Source organism: Hemiscyllium ocellatum, chromosome 43 (assembly GCF_020745735.1).
Source record: "Hemiscyllium ocellatum isolate sHemOce1 chromosome 43, sHemOce1.pat.X.cur, whole genome shotgun sequence".
NCBI lineage: Eukaryota > Metazoa > Chordata > Chondrichthyes > Orectolobiformes > Hemiscylliidae > Hemiscyllium > Hemiscyllium ocellatum.
Window position 1 is genome coordinate 12,499,439 of NC_083443.1, and position 22,136 is coordinate 12,521,574.

Genomic DNA, 22,136 nt, shown 5'->3' on the forward strand with positions numbered 1-22,136 from the left:
TGGGGTCGGGGAGTCTAGAACTAGAGGGCATTGGTTTAGGGTGAGAGGGGAAAGATTTAAAAGATACCTAAGGAGCAAGTTTTTCCACACAGAGTGGTGAGTGTATGGAATGAGCTGCCAGAGGAAGTGGTGGAGGCTGGTACAATTACAACATTTAAAGCGCATTTGGATGAGTATCTTAATAGGAAGGGTTTAGACCGATATGGGCCAAGTGCTGGCAAATGGGACTAGATTAGGTTAGGATATCTGGTCGGTATGGATGAATTGGACCAAAGGGTCTGTTTCCGTGCTGTACATCTCTTTGACTATGACATTGCTGGCTAGACCATCCCAATGTCCATCCTTCTGGGTGATTAAGGGTTAACCACATTGATATATTACCACAGCATCACTGCTTCTTTTTACCTCATCCATCCCCGAATCACTCGTGTAAATGGCTGATTGGCTTCCTGTTGCTAATGTCACACTAGCAGTAGACCATCGTTTTAAATGGGTGACTGTATGCCTAATCATCTGAAAACCATGAATGGTATAAGCAACAAAGTGACCTACAAGACAAGTTGGCATATTGCCATTGGTGATTGATCAAAAACATTCATTGGGTAAGATTAGAAAAAAAGTTTTTAAATTTGAATATGTAATTCATCTAATTTGCAAGTCACCTTTCTTGAATATATATCAAAAGCATTTAAATGAACTGTTTTATTAAATGCAGTGATCGAGTTATAAGAAACCAATTGTTCTGTAATCACAATTTTTAAAAGATTGATTTGCTTGCCAGCCTACATTACTGAAAAAATGTTAAATAGTGAATTAGAGTTGTTCCCATAATCCTGCTCTTTACACCATACTGTGAAACATCACTGTTTCAAAACCAAGCTTTCCAAGGTTTTGTTAATAGTCACTTAGTAGAAGGATCCTCCATCCCATGCGAAAATTGCACCATCATTTTAAGAAGAGGAAGGTACTTCTATTGTGCTTTCACTTGTCCTTCTGCTGTGGTTCATAGGACCACAGGCACCAGAGCGAGGCGATACCAAATAAAAAAGTCTGAAATACCCATTTGAACTGGGCATTTACATTGGTAATCCCTTTGTCACTGTGAGTTGAGAGAGAGAAAAGGCAAAGTTAGTATAGATCAGAGCAGCAACAGAACTTAATGCCACAAAGCTTCTGTTTTAAAAAATATATTTCCAAAGCCTAAAACAGGGGCCTAAAACAATTATTCATTCAGCTATCAGGTCTTCTGCTGCTTTTAAAATTTCCGCACTGCAGGACTTCCCTGCTTGGAAGAGGAGATCTCCCAGTTGCTGGCCAAGTGTCCATCCTGCATGACCACTGATAGCTAGGAGTCTGTGGAAATCACCTTTTCCTCTGAAGTGCCACATTCTGTGACTGGAGTATATAATCCAGACTGCCACAGCTAGTGCAGTACTGAGGGATGTGATCTGGTCAAAGATGTGATCTTCCAGAGATGTTAAACTCAGCAAAGGATATAAATGTGTTAATTGCCGTTGACAAAGTTCACTGATTCCTGGGATGAGGAGTTTAATCTTATGAGGAAAGGTTGAGAGTTGGGTGTATATCCATAGGAATTCAGAAAAACACAAGGTGAACTAATTTTACCATACTAGATTCTGAGGGGACTAGACAGGATGAATGATGAAAGGATGTTTTGCCACGTGGGAGAGAGTTGAACTAGAGGGTACAGTTTAAAAATAAGTTGTCTTCAATTTAAGATAGAAATGGGAGGATTTTTCTCGGAGGTCACAGGAACACAGTAACACACTTTAGGAATAGGATCATTGGTCTTCGGAACTCATTCCCAGAAAGCTGTGAAAGTGAGATTATGGAATATATTTAAACTGCAGTAAATAAAACCTTGACTGATAAGGGAATCAAAGGTTATTGGGGGTGAGCAGCCATGATCTGACTGAATGACCGAGCAAATACAAGGGGCCAAATAACCTACTCCTAAATCTCATGGTCATTTAAACTCTCTGACGTAAATGGTTGTCAATAACCAAGGAGACTAAATTTAAAGTGAAAGGCAGGAGGTTTAAAAGGGAACATGAAGAAAATCTTGCTCACCCAGAGGACGGTAGGCATCTGGAATGCTCTGCTTGGATCGGTAGTAGAAACCTCACACCCATTAAAAAGTACTTGGATGAGCACTTGAAGTGTCATAACATTCAATGCTCTGGGCCTAGGGCAGGAAAATGGGACTGGTATAGGTAGTAATATATTTTTGGTGGTACAGACCTCCTGGGCCAAAGGGCCCCTCCTATACTGTATGGTTCACGATTGAAAAAAGAGAGGGATCTCTCCTCTAACAAAAACAAAAAGGGCTGAAGAAACTCAGCAGATTAATTTTTTTCTCCCCCAGATACTGCTAATATTTTGAGTCCAGTGAGCCTTTATCAAAACAGAAACCAGTTGGGAAATTATGGTATTTATGCTGATGACTGTGGGTGGGGGAAAGGAGTGAGTTGAATAGATGGAGACTGTACCCAGAGCGAGAGAGAAAAGGAGAAGCAGTCAAAAGGGATCAAAGGTAAGCTGGTACAGAGATAACTACTGAACATGTGTTAACTGGAAGTGTGAATTGTTGAAAATGGCTGGCTGTGGTGGGAAGAACCCATACAGTACAGGATCTGTGGCTATGAACATGGAGAAAGGTTTCATGCTCTAAAATTGTTAAACTTAATGTTGCGTCCTGAGGGTTGTAAGGTACCTCAGTGGAAGAATACGTATTTTCCCCCAGCTTGCTTTGAGCTTTGCTGCAGCACTACAGCAGGTTTCCTCTATGTCTTGGTCAACATCTTCCCCTCAATCAATCCCACTTAAAAATCAATTTATGTAATTGAGGTTTATGGGAACTTGGTGTGTACATATCAGCTGCTGTATTTCCAACACAAAGAGACTATACTTCAGAAACATTTCAGTGTCCATGAAGTGCTTTGATATGCCATGTTGACCTGAAGGTCACTAAATAAATAGATCTCTCCTTTGACTGAGAGCTACGTGAAGTGCATGCTATCACATGGACTGTTACTACTCCTGAAATCCTCCTGACCGCATTGTGCTCATCTCAAGTATGGACTTATTCTTGGGAGGCAGAATGCTGGTAATTGTGGTCAGGATTAGCACTGGACTCAGTAGAGTATTGTAAATGACCAGAGCAGAGATCTCTGTAATAAGGCCTTCAAATATTTACTTTTGACAATTTATACTGGGAGCATTGCCATCAAAATACAATCCAGCAAACATTTACTTCACTTTCCCAAACTGAGGCTTCACAACATGGGCTATTTGGGAGAATCATTCAACTATATGGTCAATAGAGTGCTTTCTTGGAAAAGACTTCTGGCTGGCAGTTCATGCATGGGGGTAGATTTGGCAGTTTGCTTTAAATGAATTGATGTCATAACACTGGCCTCAACTTAAATGAAACCCTTTCAATGGAAAGCATTAACTAGCTCACAGTTATGCTCATATGTCAAATTCTCCATCCTTAGCCCAGACTCACTTGCTTCCTCCTCCAAAGTGCAGACCACAGCCACCAATTTCAATATAAGAATTGAGAAGCAAGCTGAGTGTTTTTCTCAGAATTTGTTCATGTGAAAAAGACAACAAGAATATTTCTGCACAGAGCTGGCATGTCTGCCAGGCTGCCACCTAGTTTAAAGGGGAGGACTGGTAAAAACTGACAATTTATAAAGAATGGCATTGAGCGCCTGTTGGATTTGTGTTGTTCAAAATTGCAAATTTGTTTCCAGCAGATTAGATTATTTGTTCTGAAAGGAACTGCATATTTTCATTCTTCCAGCTGTGCTATCCTTTTATATTTGGAGGTAATATTTTATCTTCATCTCTACTTCAATAGCTTTTTTTTTGAAGGAATTGTGGCGCCATCTACAGTGATCACTGTGAGAATGATCCGGTTGATTAAACCTGTTCAGATACGTTGCGACGCACATAGAGTCATGGAGATGTACAGCATGGAAACAGACCCTTCGGTCCAACTCGTCCATGCCGACCAGATATCCCAACCCAATCTAGTCCCACCTACCAGCACCCGGCCCATATCCCTCCAAACCCTTCCTATTCATATACCCATCCAAATGCTTTTTAAATGTTGCAATTGTACCAGCCTCCACCACTTCCTCTGGCAGCTCATTCCAAATACGTACCACCCTCTTGTAAACCTCTGGAACCAATGGGGCTTGAACCCAGATTTCCTTGCACAGGCGTATAGACACTAACATTGTGTCACAAAACTCCTGAGTATCCTGCTGTATACACATCCTTAAACATGGTAAAAATCATGGCTTTCGTTCTAGTCATTGTTCACTGAGAAGAAGTTACTATGATGCTGATTCTAAACAATACTTGATAAATGTTTAAACTATCTGAAATTGGCTTTTAATTCACTCCTAATATTAAATCTAATTGAACATTTGTATCATGGGGAGGGTAGGAAGTATTTGATAAATTGGTACTATAGAGGCAAGTGTTACTGGATTTAGTAACACAAAAATAAAGGGAAAACCTTTTAAACTATGCTTTTGACAAGAAGTCCAATGGCTTCTTGTAAAATATACTCTGATAAATATTTAAACTACCCTGAATTTGCTTTTAAATTACTCCCTGTTGTTCAACTCAATTGAGTACTTGTGCTTCATTTCTGCTCGAAAATGTATTAGGGAAGAGGCTGGTAAGAGAAATTTTAAAACTTGAATTATGCTTTTGACAAGAAATCTATAAAAGATAATATCTTAAATATGTCATTAAAGATGGTTTTTCATTTTCAAGTGTTCACTGTCTTAGTGCAGTGCTGATGAAACTTGGCAAGTCTATTCAACATTTTGAGGATTTCTATTAAATGGTAAGTGGTCCACATACATACCAACTATACAGGTAGAAAGAGGAAAGTGGTTCTGCTGAGGGAATATGATTAGCTCAGGGCTAAATTAAAAAAGCAGAACTAAAATGTTAATAATCTCCAGATTACTACCTAAGCCACAAGGAAAAGTGAGGGAATGCTCAGCAAAAATTACTGAAGTTTCCAGAACGAGTAACTGAACAAGGAGTCTAACCTCAAGAACAGCGGACGAGGAGACAAGAGAGAAGTGGGGCGGGGGGGGGGGGGGAGGAATTTAATGTAGCACTGAGGATGTGTATTTAAATGCATGCAGTATACGAAACAAAGTAAATGAGCTTTTAGCACAGATTGAAAATTGCAAGTACAATGTTGTGGATTTCACACAGATGTGGCTGCAAGGACATCAGCTCTGGGAACTAAATATCTTCATAGAATCCCCACAATGTGGAAACAGGCCATTTGGCCTAACAAGTACACACCAACCCTCCGAAGAGTAACTCTCCTATACCCATTCCCCTACCCTATTACTTTTACATTTCCCTTGCCTAATACACCTAATATACACATCCCTGAACACTATGGGCAATTCGCCCAACTTGCACATCTTTGGACTGCGAGGAGGAAACCCAAACAGATATGGGGAGAACGTGCAAACTCCACACGGTTGCCAGAGGCCGGAATCGAATCCAGATTCCTGGCGCTGAGGCAGTAGTGCTAACCACTGAGCCAACACTGTCTTATCAAAAGGACATGGTGATGTGTGGCGGGGGAAAGATTGCTTTGTTAGTACGAAATTGAACTAAATCGATAGCAAGTGATATACACAGTCAGAAGGAGTAGAATCTGTAGCATACAAGAACTTCAAGACAGTCGGGGGCAGAGGTGAATGTAGTGGCCCTCAATAAGGTGAAGGTATTGCAGGATCTTGAAAGGTCTGACAGTGAATGACTCACCTGGACCAGATGGACTACATTCCAGAGTTCTGAAGCAGATAGCCAAGGACATTGTGGAGGCATTAGTGGTGATCTTTCAGGAATCACTAGAGTTAGGGAAGGTCCTAGAGGACTTCAAACCAGCTAAAGTAACATCCTGCTCAAGAACAGAGGGAGGCAGAAGACAGAAAATTATAAGCCAGCTAGCCTGATCTCAGTAATTGGTAAGGTTTTAGAGTCCATAAGGTACTTTTAAAAAGGGAGAGGGACAAACAAAGGTAGCACATTGTGAGGTCACTGCGAGAGAGAGAGAGAGAGACAGAAAAAGAAACCCACATTGGTAACTGACACAGCAGTGAACTTGCGCAGTTACTGCCTTTGCTGTTGAATTCATGTATCGCTGGACATCGGAGTGCGTCTAGGAAATGAACAAACAGTGAATTCACAGCTAATCTTGGAGGAACCTGTTTTGGAGAGGTCACAGCACAGAAACAGATAAATAAATAGTTTTGAGTATAGCCTTGCTGTGAATCTGCAATAGTGAGTAGAGTGGATTCTTTCTTGATTATGTTTTATTTGAGATGTGTCTCAATTAAACTTAAAAATAAGCCATACGTGTTAAGTTAGTCTGGACAGTGTTTTGTAGAGGAATAAGGCGGTGCTATTTTCTGGATCTGTAGATTGGAAAAAACAAAAATGGCCCTTAGTAGAGTGACATGCTCTTCTTGTTGGATGTGGGAGTTGAGGGAGAGTTTAAGCTTTACTGAGGATTATATCTGCAATAAATGCCATTCGTTGCAAATTCTATCAGATCAAATGGATCGGTTGGAGTGACAGTTAGAGGCAATGAGAAATTTACAAGAGCAAGAGAGTGTGACGGATGGCAGTTTAGGAAGGGAGAAAAGTCACAGACACAGTCACATAGATGGGTTAACTCCAGTAAAGGTAAGAGAGATAGGAAGGTAGTGCAGGAGCCTTATGTAGCTATCCCTATTTCACCCAAGTGTGCTGTTTTGGAAAATGTAGGGGATGATGGATTCTCAGGGGAATGTAGCACAAACAGACAAGTTTCCTGGCCCACAAGCCTCATTCCTAATGAAGGGCTTACGCCGGAACTGTCGATTCTCCTGCTCCTCGGATGCTGCCTGACCTGCTGTGCTTTTCCTGCAACATACTCTGATCTCCAGCATTGCGGTCCTCACTTTCTCCTGTATGAATAGGAAGGGTTTGGAAGGATATGGGCCAGGTGCTGACAAGTAGGACTAGATTAGGTTGGGATATCTGGTCAACATGGATGAGTTGGAACGAAGGGTCTGTTTCTGTGCTGTACATCTCTATGACTATGACTATGACTATGACTATAATTGTATCAAGTACGACATTGTGGAGTACTTGGAGCAGGTAGTTAGCAAGTTAGGTAAAGGAGAGCCAGTGGATGTGATCTCTTTGTGCTTCCAGAAGGCCTTTGACAAGGTGCTGCACAGGAGCTGCTAAAGAAGACAAAAAGCTATAGTATTATAAGCAAGGTACTGGTACAAATAGAGAATTGACTGACTGGTGGAGAGTGGGGATCAAAGAGTCTTTTGCAGGCTGGCAGCCAGTGACTAGTGTATAACTGTTATAGATTAACAATCTGAATAAAGGAACTGAGAGCACTGCAGCAAAGTTTTCAGATGACAAAGATAGGTGGAGTGGCAGGTAGTGTCGAGGAAGCAGCGAGGCTACAGAAGGGCATGGATAGGCTAGGAGAGTAGGCAAAGAAGTGGCAGATGGAATACAATATGGGAAAGTGAGGTTATGCACTTTGATACAGTCTTAATGGGAAAAGGCTACAGAAATCCAAAGGAACTCAGAAGTCCTAGTTCAGGATTCTCTTCAGGTTAACACGTAGGTTTAGTTAGTAGTTAGGATGGCCAATGAGGAGTGATCAATGACTCTGGAGTTTAGAAGGATGACGGGGAGGGATCTCATCAAACATTTGTGAGTACCGAGAGGCTTGGTTAGAGTGGACTAATGGATAAGATGCTTCCATTAGTAGGAGAGACTAGGACCTGAGGGTACAGCCTGAGTGTGAATGGATAACCCTTTAGAACGGAGAGGAGGAGGAATTTCTTCAGCCAGATGATGGTGAATCTGTGGAACTAATTTCTGCAGGAGGGCAAGTTTGAGTGTATTTAATAGAGAGATAGTTATGTTCTTGATTATTAAGGGTTTCAGGGATAATACAGGAGAAATATATCAGGTGGATAGACATGATGGGCTGAATGGCCTAATTCGGCTCCTATATCTTATGGTTATGGAAAGCCTCAGACTCAATCTAGCCTAACCACCAAATTAGTACTTATAGTGTGCTTCAATGTCAGCAGATCTTCATTTTTTGGACAAATGAGAGGGGCACCATCCCCTTTTGTCCCCCCAATTTGGTGTTCTTTCTTGGGCACAATTCCAGGGGTGTAACCCATATGCCAGTTCCTCAGCCAAGTGGACATTTGCCATGTGTGAATCTAAGTGACAGTGGGCATTATGCTACCATGAAAAGTGTCACCAAGTCCCAAATTGTCTATCCAATGGTCCACTCAAGTAGCCATCTCACCTGTTATCCCCAGACAGCAATCAAGAGCAGGAACTCAAGCTGATTACCACCTTCTTAATCCAGCACCTACTTAAATTTACATCTTTAAAAATACAATATAGCATCTCCCCCACAATCAGTACTTTAGCATCACAAACTACCAGATTTGTTAAATAGTCAATCATAGTATTTGAATTTCTCTTGATCTTACCTAAAATACCAGAATCATAGTCAGAATATTTAATACCAATCAACACCTGTAACAATGCCCAGCTTACAAAAGGTTAGTAGTGAATTGTCACAAGGTAATATTAAATTTATACAAAATTTTTAAAGTCTCATGTACAAAAGCAAGAGAAACACTGGTAAAATTTCACAAATCCAGAAATACTGATCATTATTTTATCCTTTTATACTCTGAAGTCCATTGAATTGAGCTTTTTGATAAGGCATTTCAGAAGGCAGTTTAGGATAGGGATCTCAATTAACAGTGCAAGTCTGTAGTCACAGAAAATTTACTTCTTGAAAGGAAGCGAACTATAATTGATATGGTTGTCATGGTCACCATCCTTGGAATTAGCTATATTAGTCTGGATTTTATTAATTGGATTTAAATTCCACCAACTGCCTTGGTGGGATTGAACACCTGTCCCTACAACATTAGCCTGTGCCTCTGCATTACAATTTCATTGATATTACCACCACACCACCATTTTGCATGCTAATTGTTGAATCTGTTTCAAGCATTACTTTAATCATGCAAGATTTCCAGGAGAAGGTCCATCCCTTCTTATCATGAATGCCATTGGAGTTTTGAACGAGGGAAGTGGAAGAGGAATTATTCCTCGTTTCTATTAATTTAAAACCTCTTTGTATCACATCAGAGAACATTACCTATTTGTTATAATAAAACAAAACTAAAACACTGATCCTTCTTCTGAACCCATCTTTATTGCCCCTCTGTCGTTAAGTGAAACAAAATCTCCGGCACAACATTTTGAGAAGACATTTAAGTACTGCTCACCAAGACATCCCACAGTGCTTTGTAGACAAAAAGGACTGTTGCTCTTGTAATGTAGGAAACGCAATTGCCAATATGAAGAGCCTGCTGTTCTGGTACAGCAGCCCTTGTGAGTTTGCATCACTGAATAACACAACACTTAAGCTGTAAAATGCCTCACCTGATAGTGATGCAACATGGACCACACACACTTCACCCTGCAAAAAAGGGACAGAGGTTGCCCAGGGCTGACTGTACATGCTTTCTGGAGACTATGTCTTAATAAGCATTGCCACTGTTCAGCAGCAGGGTCCCTCAGGCCATTCACTGGGGTAGTGTGCATCAAGAAACCAGGTTACAAAAGCAAAGAGCCTCTGGGATCTGGATCCTAATTCATCCTATTTGATGGTAACAGTTCTTCTTTCTTCCCTTAGTCTGACTATGCCAGTCAGTCTACTGCACAAAACTCTCCCTTAATGCACAATTTGAAACCTTGTTTAGAAGGATCACAGGAGTAGGAGATGGAAAGAAAATGAATATTAAGGCAGTAAAAGCCTATGCGTTTGACCGTCGAAGAAACTAAATGAGTACTTTGCATCAGTGTTTACTGTGGAAAAGGACATGGAAGATACAGAATGTGGAGAAATAGATGGTGACATCTTGAAAAATGTCCATATTACAGAGTGGTGGTGCTGGTTATCTTAAAATGCATGAAGGTGGATGAATCCCCAGGACCTGATCAGGTGTGCTCTAGAACTCTGGGGAAAACTAGGGAAGTGATTGCTGGGCCCGTTGCTATTTGCATCATTAATAGTCACAGGTGAGATGCCGGAAAACAGGAGGTCGGCTAACATTGTGCCATGCTTTAAGAAAGGTGGTAGGGAATAGCAAAGGAACTTTAGACCGGTCAGCCTGACTGGAGTGATGGGCAAGTTGTTGGAGGGAATCCTGAAAGACTGGATTTACATGTATTTGGATAGGCAAGGACTAATTAGGGACATCAACATAGCTTTGTGCGTGGGAAATCATGTCTCACCAACTTGATCGAATTTTTGAAGAAGTAATGAAGAGAATGATGAAGGCAAAGTGGTGGACTTAATCTACATGGATTTAAGTAAGTCATTCAACAAGGTTTCTCATTGTAGGCTGCTTAGCAAGGTTTGACCACATGGAATAAAGGGCGAACTAGCCATTGATTATAAAAATGGCTCAAAGGTAAAAGACAAAGTGTGGTGATGGAGGATTGCTTTTCAGACTGGACGACTGTGACCAGCGATATGCCTTAGGATCGGTGCTGGGTTCAGTGCTTTTCATCATTAATATAAAAGTGATTTGGATGTGAACATAGCAGGTATAGTTAGTAAAGTTTGCAGATGACACCAAAATTGGAGGTGTAGTGGACAGCGAAGAAGGTTACCTCAAAGTAACACAGGTTCGTGATCAGATGGGCCAGCAGACCATGAAGTGGCAGATAGAGTTTAATTTAGATAAACATGAGGCGCTATCTTGGAAAGGCAAAGCAGGGCAGATCTTATACACTTAATGGTAAGGTCTTGGGGCAGGTTGCTGAACAAAGAGACTTTGGAATGCAGGTTCATAGTTCCTAGAAAGTAGAGTCGCAGGTGGGTAGGATAGTGAAGGCGACGTTTGACATGCTTTTCTTTATTAGTCAGAGCATTGAGTATAAGAGTTGGGAGGTCATCTTGCAGCTGTACAGGACATTGGCTAGGCCATTTTTGAAATATTTTGTGCAATTCTGGTCTCTCTCCTATTTGGAGGGATGTTGTGAAACTTGAAAGGGTTCACAAGAGATTTACAAGGATGTTGCCAGGGTTGGAGGATTTGAGCTACAGGAAGAGGCTGAATAGGCTGGGACTGTTTTCCCTGGAGCGTTGGAGTCTGAGGGGTGACCTTATAGAGGTTTATAAAATCATGAGGGGCATGTAGAGGGTAAATAGACAAGGTATTTTCCCTGGCAAAAAACGTGAGGACTGCAGATGCTGTAGGTCAGATGCTGGATTCCTGATAAAGGACATATGCCCGAAACGTCGATTCTTGTGCTCCTTGGATGCTGCCTGACATGCTGTGCTTTTTTTGCCAGCACTACAGTAAGGTCTTTTCCCTGGGTTGGAGGAGACCAGAATTAGAGGGCATAGGTTTAGGGTGAGAGGGGAAAGATTTAAAAAGGGATCTAATGGGCAACTTTTTCACAGAGTGGCATGTGTATGGAATGAGCTGCCAAGAGAATGTGGTGGAGGCTGGTAAAATTACAACATTTAAAAGGCATCTGGATGGCTATATGAATATAAATTATTTAGAGGGATATGGGTTGGCAAATGGGACTAGATTTTATTTAAGATATCTGGTCAGCATGGTTGAGTTAGATCATTTCCATGACTCTAAATAAATGCTCTTTTGCGAATAGGGTAAATCCAAGGATTGTACAGATTTGAATTGAACTTGGGTTACTTGTTTCCATAAACTGGATAAAGGATTGGGAACACAGGAAATCACAATCATGTGTCAAAGGGTACACTTGCTAAATAGATTCAGCACCTTTGCAGTTCAAACCCCTTATGTACTTCTGAACAGACACAAACAATGCTGCAAATTACTGATCAGTGCACCTTCTAACGGCTAAAAAAGAATTCCAAGGTTTGGTTCAGGAATTTATACTCAATGAATAAATACTGGCGACTGATGTTATATGCCCAAAGAGAAACGTTCCATTCTACATAATTTATCACTCAGCTCCACGTGTACCAAATTGAATACCTAATTGAATAGTAAAGTTGGGTTAAACAGAAGATATTGTTAATGAGTTGTACTTGGATGATTGACATTCATTTGAGCTCCTAAACTGTGGGAATGGGGTTGGGAAATATGGTTGTAAATGTGTAATTCTGTAAATAAAAACTGCAGTGTGTAATATTTAGCTCTAGTTCTTCCCTTCAACTGACATTTAGAAGTAGGACAGACGTGAAGAAGTCTTACCTGCAGACTTTGATGCTGTACAGTGCTTCAGCAAGATGGAGGCCCCAGGCCAACCAGTACCTGCAAAAGATTGGAAATAAACACTAATTTGATCTAAAATGGCAACAACAGTCCAATTAGGTGTAGTTCAAAGTTTCCATTCATGTTGTCCAGTTTTCTGAAGGACATGCCAACAGTCCAACACAATCCACCATGATGCTGAACTTCAGAATGACTTTTGACTGCAAGAGCACGTACAACACTGTACGGTTCCTTGTTAATTAAACATGAAAGGGCACATTTGTCTTCAACATCCATTCCGTTCAGCAGTGGTAAACTATCCATAAGTACTGCATCAACTTCGACAAACAGTAAGTCCCAAAAACAATCTCCTTGACTTCAAAGTCTCCTTGACATTGAATAACAATAACAATAATAGCACCAAACAGCACGGTGGGTTAGTCCTGAATACACAGTATAACTGTCTAAGGCAGAGGCTCACCACTACCTTCTTGGTAATTAGGAACCTATAATAGATGCTGGCTAGTGTGATCATATCCTGAGAATGATGCTTTAGAAAATATGCAACAGCTTGTTCACAGTTGCACAAGGTCACATGAATCATTTTTCCAGGCAATGTTGTCGCCAGCTTCAAACCTTCCTGAAGGCGCACAATACCTTGGACTTCCCACTTTACAGAGTTTGAGTTTGGAGCCAGCTAGGGAACTTTCTGGCCTTTGGAGGATTCCAGGACTGGACAGAAAAAAAAGACATTGAAAATGAGAGAAATCAGTCAGCTGTTGCATAGGATCTTGAGGCCTGGATAGGGCTAGTCTGGCAATTAAATTTTAATCTTTATTCTTAGTAATTCCCACATAGCTCATGTTACAGATCCTGATAGATCTCAGATCTATCCACTCAACAAGGTTGGAAAAGTCCTTTTCCCTAATTCCACTTCACTACATTCATTCAGGAGAGAAGGTTATGTGCAAGACATGGACACACAGAATTTAGGCTTTAAAAACTAGACTTCACAGTTCATGGTGGGGAGCAGAAAGAAAGTGGTGGGTGAGCTGGAGAAGGTTGCAGCAATCAAGATGTTACGTACAGTGCACAGCAGGGACTTACCCAAAGTACAAGTGGGTGTAATAGTTGTCCATCAGATACTTGGAGAAGATGCCTAAGGGTCCAAGACTCTGGTAAGGGATGCTCTGCGGCCAAAACATCACCAACTAGAAAGAGAACAATGAATGGTTTGCAGAGGAATATAGGTACAGGAGAATGCACAATGGGGGTAAGCTGATGAAGAATGGGAGGAGGATTGTGTGTCGGTTAGGACTAAAAACAAATTACTGTGATACAAGATTATTTCCTATTTTTCAGTAATTATCGGACAGCTTTGAATTCAAAATGGTTTCTGGGCAGTCAACTCCCTGGTGAACTCTGCATTATATATGTTTGTGACATTGGGTGAAGGATAACAGCACATTCGCCCTCTGAATCCTGGGTTCTCTGGACTCAAAATGGGAAAAGTTGGAGCATTTTTGCCCTTCCTCAAAGCTAACTAAATTATCAGCTTAAAAAGTCTCTGTCTTTTACCTCCATTTCCCAATCCTACCTTGTGAGACTTGGGAAATATCTGAAAGACCTATATATACACTCACAAATCTGGGTTCAAATTCCTGGGCTTGACATGGCAGATAACTGGTCAACTAAGTATCAAGAGATCTGAAATAATTTGAATGTGAACAAAGGAGGTATAGTTAGTAAGTCTGCAGATGACATCAAAATTGGAGGTGTAGTGGACAGTGTAGAAGGTTACCTCAGAGTATGATGGGAGAGCACAGACTGGCAGATGGAGTTTAATTTAGATAAATGTGAGGTGCTGCATTTTGGAAGGCAAATTAGGGCAGGACTTATACACTTAATGATAAGGTCCTGGAGAGTGTTGCTGAACAAAGAGACTTTGGAATGCAGGTTCATAACTCCTCGAAAGTAGAGCCACAGGTAAATTGGATAGTAAAGAAGGCATTTGATATGCTTTCCTTTATTGGACAGAGCACGGAGTTGGGAGGTCACGTTGCAGCTGTACATTGGTTAGGCCACTTTTGAAATATTGTGTGCAATTCTGGTCTCCCTCTTATTCAGAGGGCTGTTGTGAAACTTGAAAGGGTTCAGAAAGATTTACAAGGATGTTGCCAGGGTTGGAGGATTTGAGCTACAGGGAGAGGCTGAATAGGCTGGGCTGTTTTCCTTGGAGCGGAGGAAGCTGAGGGGTGACCTTATAGAGGTTTATAAAATCGTAAGCAGCATGCATAGGAGAAATAGACAGAATCTTGTCCCTGGGGTGGGGGAATTTCGAACTAGAGGTTAGGATGAGAGGGGAAAGATTTAAAAAGGGACCTAAGGGACAATTTGTTCACACAGACGTGCTGCGTGTATGGAATGAGCTGCCAGAGGACGTGGAGGAGGCTGGTACAGCATTTAGGAGGCATCTGGATGGGTATATGAAGAGGAAAGGTTGAGAGCAATACTGGCTAAGAGCTAGCAAACGGAACTAGATTAGGTTAGGATATCTGGTCGGCATGGATGAGTTGGACCGGAGGGTCTGTTTCTGATTAGATTAGATTAGATTACTTACAGTGTGGAAACAGGCCCTTCGGCCCAACAAGTCCACACCGACCCTTCGAAGAGCAACCCACCCAGACCCATTCCCCTACACCTAACACTAGAGGCAATTTAGCATGGCCGATTCACCTAACCTGCACATCTTTTGGACTGTGGGAGGAAACCCGAGCACCTGGAGGAAACTCAAGCAGACACAGGGAGAATGTATGGGGTAGAGGCAGCAGACGAGGTTGGGTCAGGTGGGGGGGCAGGGTGGGAGCTGATAGGGTTGGGGGCGGACAGGGGCCGAGTCTCTCACACAGTATGCTGCTGCCGCCTAGTCTCCTGAACAGGGAGCATACTTCACAGAAACTCACAGTCCCAGATGAAATCAATTAACTGAATAATCAATTAATTCACCCATCTCATTCAGATAATCGAGGTTCCTCTGTACAGTATAGGTATATAGCAAGCCAGGCAGCATCAAGACGTGGAGAAGTGGATGTTTCGGGTGTACTCCTACATTAGGACTTCCGAAATAGCCTCTTGCCTGCCTACTTTGGATTCCTGCATCTGCAGTTTTTTTTTTGGCTCTATATCTTATATATGACACAGAAACACGTTTTAACTGATCATGCCAGTACACTCACATACGTACAGTGTAATACCCAAAGGATAGAGTGATGCAGGCTATCCAGAAAAGGCTAATCCTCCTGAAATAAGCACCAGAGACTTTGTCTGTGAGCATCTTCCCAAACAGCTCCTGAATAAATCATTGTTTGGAAAAGGTCAAAGGTCACTCGTTCAATTTCATTTCCTGTTTAACTCAGCGAGAGCCTCTTAAAGGTAAACCAATCCACGGAACATTATGATCTACAGACTCAAATCGCTTTTTAGCACAAGAATGTTAGTCTACATGTGGTAATAAAGTCTTTCACTACAGCTTAACTAGAACTTTGAGTGAGTCCTTATTTTGAAGAGCAAGGGTGACTGCCTCACCCCTGTTTCAAGGTGGACAAGCAGGAGGCTGGAAGAACACAGCAAGCCAGGCACCATCAGGAGTTGGAGAAGTCAATGTTTCATGTATAACCCTTTGTCTACTCTGGATTCCGGCATCTGCAGTTTTTTTTGCCTTTCTCATCCTTGTTTCATGCAGTGAAGAAATGGGACCTGCAGGGTCCAAGGCTGAAGGTGGGGCAGAGTGAAGGTAAATCCAAGGTATATTTAGTGTGGTAAATGATGTTACGATTGTGTGGCATCAACTGGTGCAGTGAGTACCATTTATTTGGTGCATTCTCCCAACTCCTTACTCTAGTTTATGCGCAATTGAGTACAAATTCACCATTAAATGGGCAACAACATATCATTTTAAATCAGTTTTTGCCATAATTATTATTTTAATTTGGAACTGACTGTTAAAATTATATTCCTCCTTCTGACCTTTAAACACTTTATGATTAGATTAGATTCCCTACAGTATGGAAACAAGCCCTTTCACCCAACAAGTCCACACTGACCCTGTGAAGAGCAAACCCACCCAGTCCCACTTCCCCCACATTTACCCCTGACTAATGCACCTAACGCTACAGGCAATTTAGCATGACCAATTCACCTAACCTGCACATCTTTGGACTGTGGGAGAAAACTGGAGCACCCAGAGGAAACCCACACAGACACTGGAAGAATGTGCAAACTCCACACAGACAGTTGCCCAAAGTGGAAATTGAACCCGGGTCCCTGGCGCTGTGAGGCAGCAGTGCTAACCAGAGCCACTGTGCCGCCACACAATACAGCAAAAATGCTTTAGATGGAAACCACATCAGATAACCATCTGCTCCATTAGGAGAATCAAAGGCTATTGAACTGTTATCTCCACATCAAACACAAAGGGAGACATTTAGAATTCGGTTGGACAACAGTGGGTACTTATGAAGAATTGAAAGCTTCTGAGAAAACAGGAGACTGGAAGGTCATACAAAGAATTCCAACCTAATTAATGTTTATGCCTGGTGAAACAAAGGCTCTTTTAAAACTGAGCAGCCATTTTGTCTTGTTGTGATATGTCAGGCCGTAAGCCACCACTTTAAGCTGAGCTCTAAGAAAATCTCAGACAAACAGTCAGCAAACAGGTTCTTCACAGGAAGGGGAGGTGAGGCTAAAGGACTGCTATACTGAACTGAACTGGACTATCAAGGGGCACAACTTGCGGTGATGTAAGTGAAATAAAGGAGCCTTCACTCCCTTGGAGAACTTGCTCTACTAAATAAAACAAAGAACCATGGATGCTGGAAATTTGAAATGAAAACAGAAAAGCACAGTAGGTCTAGCAGCATCTGTGGAGAGAAAGCACAGTTCTTGAGAAGGATCACTGAATTCAAAATTTCTGCTTTCTTTCTACAGATGTTGCCCTGTTTAGTTTCTCCATCAATTTCTGTTTTTGCTGTTAATTCCACTTGTGGGAGAAACCTCCATCTATTTATCTACTGAAGCCATGAAAGCTGCTCAATTCTGACTTCAACCCGTTTACCTCAAAGAGTGAAGAAGACTTGCAAAGATAAGAGACCCATCTTATTTTCATCTGTATGCCTTTTATCCATCTTTACTTTAAATCATTCTGTAATTTAGCTAATCATTTAAGTACTTTTTCATTTTCCTGTTAACTTTCAGCAATAGTGGTATAACAAACTAAACGTCTTTCTTATGTAAAACATAAAGCTGGTACTGGTGATTATTTTAAATTGAAACTCTCAAAAACTAAGAAGTCTAAATACACTGAGCAAAATTCAAAGTTCAACTGTTACTCAGCAAACATGCCTGGTTCAGTTGTGACAAGAATGAAGTCTCGGAAAAGACCAGCTGGTTCTCTGAACCTGCTTGTAATATCTGGAGCAACATGACCAGCTACCTCCTTTCATGCATGATCTCCTAGGACAGGGAAAATGTACCTCATGTCAAAGGAGAAATAAATTCTAGAAAATCACTTTCTGGCCCAATAAGGCAATCAAAACTAGTCCATGAGTTTGATGAATATCTGTACGTTGTTTAATACTCCACCTTTCTTTTACACGATCCAGTCTCTGCCCCAAGACTACTGTAGTTCCCACTTTTAGGCCAGACACTGCACCAACTAGCAATATATAATGTATTTCAGAGACTCTCTAATCCCAGATGAAAAAAGCCCAACATCCAATTTATTCCTACTTCTGTGCAGCTGACATCCCTCTGAAGTCTTTCAAATCTATCTTCCAATTCAGTTTTTACATAGTCCTGTTTTTTTCATTATTTAATAGAACTTTGTAGATCATCTTTAAGTCTCTATTGGTCTGTAGTAAATAGACCCAGCTCTCTAAGCTAATCTAAGTAATTAATTTTAAAAAACAATGAGAAGTAGTGAGGCTCCACATCCAGGTAAGAGCATCATTCAATAGGAGGGCAGATTGGAGAATCAGAGATCAATTCACCAGATTCTGTATTCTTTATTTCCAGTGACTAATTTCAATGCAGGAGTATCTGGAATCCTGTGAATGTTCACCTTGAATTTTCCAATTTGTGCTGTTGTCAACGGAGGTATGATGCTGGGAGCAAAACCTTGCAACAATTCTGAATGACTAAACAAGCAAAAATATAAAGTCCAGTTTTCAAACCACTGAACAGGTGTTTCTTATGAATCTTGAATAACTATTGAAAACTCGAGTATTTTTAGTTCATTGCCCTGCCCTCTTGTAAACTGAAAGATTCTTGGCAACAGCCCACTGACATATTTTCTTAAGGCATATTTTCAGTCTATGCACCAGATAATTAATGTTAGCTTTAATATAACAGAAATAATTAAGAAAAAATGCTATTCAGCTTCTCAGGATTATTTGTGGGAAGCAAAATGCCTAAAGGCATAAGCACAAACAAAGGAACACAGATTTTGAGTGGGAGATATCCAAGACTTTACATTTTGCTCTCCCTAAAGACTCTTACAGTTGCACAAGTGCTGGTATCTCTCTAGTCTCCCAGCAGCAGCAATCCTACATGTTGAGAAAAGACTTACTTCTTTTGTTATTCACTCGTGGGATGTGGGTGTCACAGGCTGAGCTAGCCGTTATTGCCCATCTCTAGTTGCTATTGAACTTAGTGGCTTGCTAGGTCATTTCAGACAGCAATTAAGAGTCAACCTCATTATTGTGGGTCTGAAGGCACAACTGGGCTTACCGTTTCCTTCTCTAATGGACATTAGTGAACCGGATGGATTTTTGTGTTACAGTCGACAATAGTTTTGTGGTCACCATTTGACTTCTAACTCTAACTTTTTAAAACTAAATTCAAATTTTAACATCCGTAGTGCTATGATTTGAACCCAGGTCCCCAGAATATTATGCGGGTAATTAAAATCCTTCAGTAAGTTAGTTAAAAGTACCCCTTTTAAAAGTCCATACTGACTCTTCCTAATCAACCTGCCTTTTTTCCATGCACTACAAATTTTATCCCAAGTAATTGTCTCTAGGGGGTCCCTCACCAGTGAGTTTGGATATGCTGGTCTACATTTTCTGGGCTTATCATTGCAATCTTTCTTAAACAAAGTCATAATATTTGCATTTTCCTGTCTTCTGGCACCTATGCTGACTCTAGGTAAGATTGAAAGATTAATAGTCATTGTCTTTGTAATTTCCACTCTCGCTCCCTTCAAAATCCTTTGATGCAACTTCTCCAGTCTCAGTGCCTTGTCAACTTTAAGTATGTACCATCTATCCAATGTTTCTTCATTAGTAATTTGGACACTTCTACTGACAGAATTTCTCCTGAGTGTCACCATGGCCTGGGTAGCATCTCCATCTTTGGCAAAGATTGATGCAAAGTATACAGTTAACTTCTCGGCCATGTCTTCTGCCTTCAAGTGTAAATCCCCCTTTTTTCCCCTAATCGATCCTACTTTTGCTTTAACCACAATGTTACTATTTGTGTGCCTACAGAAGATTGAATCCACAATGTTCTGATTCAGAAGGAAAAGTGTAGTTAACTGAGAAAACCCTCACCTGTGCCAATTTGGTGGAATATGCCATTGGTTTGAATTGTTTTTGCTGAGTGAGAGTATAGAGGTTGACGCTCGATACTTTTACACCTGGCATAATTTTCTTAACTGGTGAAATTAAATATCAGAAAATATTTAACACGCATTTAGAAGCGTCAATGTGTAACACTAGAAAACAACAGCAGGTCAGGCACCGTCCGAGGAGCATGAGCATTGGGCATAAACCATTCATCAGGAATGGGGGGGGGAATGTAGCTGGGAAGGCAGCAGGTGGGGGGGGGGTGATGGTGATAGGTCAAAGGAGACAGGTGGGATAGTTTAAGAGGGTGGGTGCCAAGTTGGAGGGTTGGATCTGGGATGAATGAGGGGGAGGGAGATGAAGATGAGGAAAGTGATGAGGACCATGCCAATACCATGTGGTTGGGGGGACCCAAGGCAGAAGATGAGGTGTTCTTCCTCGAGGCATTGGGTGGCTTAAATTACTTGGGGTGTGCAGTGAGATAGAGACTCACTGAGATCCTTGTGGAGGGAGGAGGAGAACTTCTTCAAGGTGGGCATCCTTGGAAGAGGCTTTGCAGTAAGGTTAAGGCATCTAGGAGAAAGTGAGAACTGGAAATCAGAGTCGAAAAGTTTTGCGCTGAAAAAGCAAAGCCGATCAGGCAGCATCTCAGGAGCAGGAGAATCTTGCCTCCTATTTATCTCAGCCACCTTGCCCCACCCACCATTCCTGATGAAGGGCTTATGCCCGAGTCATCGACTCCCCTGCTTTAGTATGTTATGCCGAAAAAATGAGAAAGGCAGAATTGTATTTCAAAAAGTAAGCAACGGACCGTAAATTGGAACATATAATTACAAATGGCTCTTCCACAACCAAATATCTTCATTCAGTGTCATAAGTTTCCAAATTAAAAAAAAATTCTATGACACATATACTTGTTACCAATTTAAAAACCCCACAACACTAGGTTATAGTCTAACAGGTTTAATTGGAAGCACTAGCTTTCGGAACACCGCTCCCTCATCAGGTGGTTGTGGTGTACAAAATTGTAAGACAAAGAATTTATTGCAAAAGCTTACAGTGTGATGTAACTGAAATTATACATTTAAACAGTCAAGGTATTTTTCAATCTCTTATCTGTTGGAATGACCGTGATAGTTTCACTTCTAGATTAGAGTGGTGTTGGAAAAGCACAGCAGTTCAGGCAGCATCCGAGGAGCAGTAGAATCGACGTTTTGGGCAAAAGCCTTACCTCACTTCTTTCATATGTAAATCATAAAACTTTCTTTAAAAGTTACATTCTCAGGTTAAATGTAAGAATTGGTGTCAGCTAGATAAGATGTTATGTTGAAGGTGTCAGCCCCGTGTTCCCTGTCAGTGCCATAATGTTGTAAATATATGTCTTACTAGAGAATAGATGGCTGGCTGCGAGTGGGGATGTCCTCGGCGTTCGGAGGTCACGTGATGCTCCGTTGTGCACGCAGAAGGGGATCACGTGATGCTCTGTTGCGCGGGCGGGGATCATGTGGTCTGCTATTTCGCGCCCCGGAAGAGTGCGGGAGGGTCATGTGGTCTGCCGTTTTGTGCCCCAGAAGAATGTGGGAAGGTCACGTGGTCTGCCGTTTCACGCCCCAGAAGAGTGCGGGGAGGTCATGTGATGCTCCATTTTGCGGGCCGAAGGAGGTTCGTGGTGCTCTGTTTCGTGGACAAAGGAAGGTCACGTGGGGTCAGACATCCAGGAATGCGAGGAGGCAGAGAATGGAGTCAGATCAACAGCCAGTCAGAAGATAATCCCACCTTAGTGATTGCATGACGTTTTGTATTGTATAAAAGACTGGGTCAGGAGCAGGAATACGTCGTTTCTTTTTGAACTGACACATTTTGTAGTTTGTCAGGGACAGAAAGGTTTAGACCTAGAGCTCTGTATATTTTATCCACTTACTGCTAGAATAAAACTAAAGAGTGTGAGATTGAATATCTTCTCCTATTGCTTCATTTAAAGAACACGCAGGACTCGGCTCACACATAGAAGAAAGTAAATTGGTAGATTGAGCCAAAGTCCAACAATTGGTGACCCCGACTTGATGAAGGCGGAGAAGTGACAGAAAAGAGAGAAAAATAGAAACAACGGACAACTGACGTCTGTTGATGA

The 22,136-nt window shown here is 41.5% G+C and overlaps 1 protein-coding gene across 1 annotated transcript; it reads right to left on the reverse strand.

Annotated features, from left to right (window-relative positions):
• Nucleotides 1-703: 703 nt before the first annotated feature.
• tmem254 (transmembrane protein 254) lies at nt 704-15,758 on the reverse strand. Its single transcript, XM_060854294.1, has 4 exons — nt 15,628-15,758; nt 13,491-13,594; nt 12,384-12,443; nt 704-1,099 (listed from the first exon to the last, which is right to left on the reverse strand). The coding sequence occupies exons 1-4, from the start codon at nt 15,715-15,717 to the stop codon at nt 982-984; spliced, it is 372 nt and encodes a 123-aa protein (XP_060710277.1). The 5' UTR covers nt 15,718-15,758; the 3' UTR covers nt 704-981.
• Nucleotides 15,759-22,136: the final 6,378 nt, after the last annotated feature.

Coding starts and splice junctions, on each gene's coding strand:
- tmem254 (XM_060854294.1), bottom strand. CDS start 15,717: ATGCTCACAGACAAAGTCTCTGGTGCTTATTTCAGGAGGATTAGCCTT. Junction 12,444..13,490: donor TACACCCACTTGTACTTTGG/GTAAGTCCCTGC, acceptor AATCTTTTGCAG/GTACTGGTTGGCCTGGGGCC. Junction 1,100..12,383: donor TACAGCATCAAAGTCTGCAG/GTAAGACTTCTT, acceptor CTCAACTCACAG/TGACAAAGGGATTACCAATG.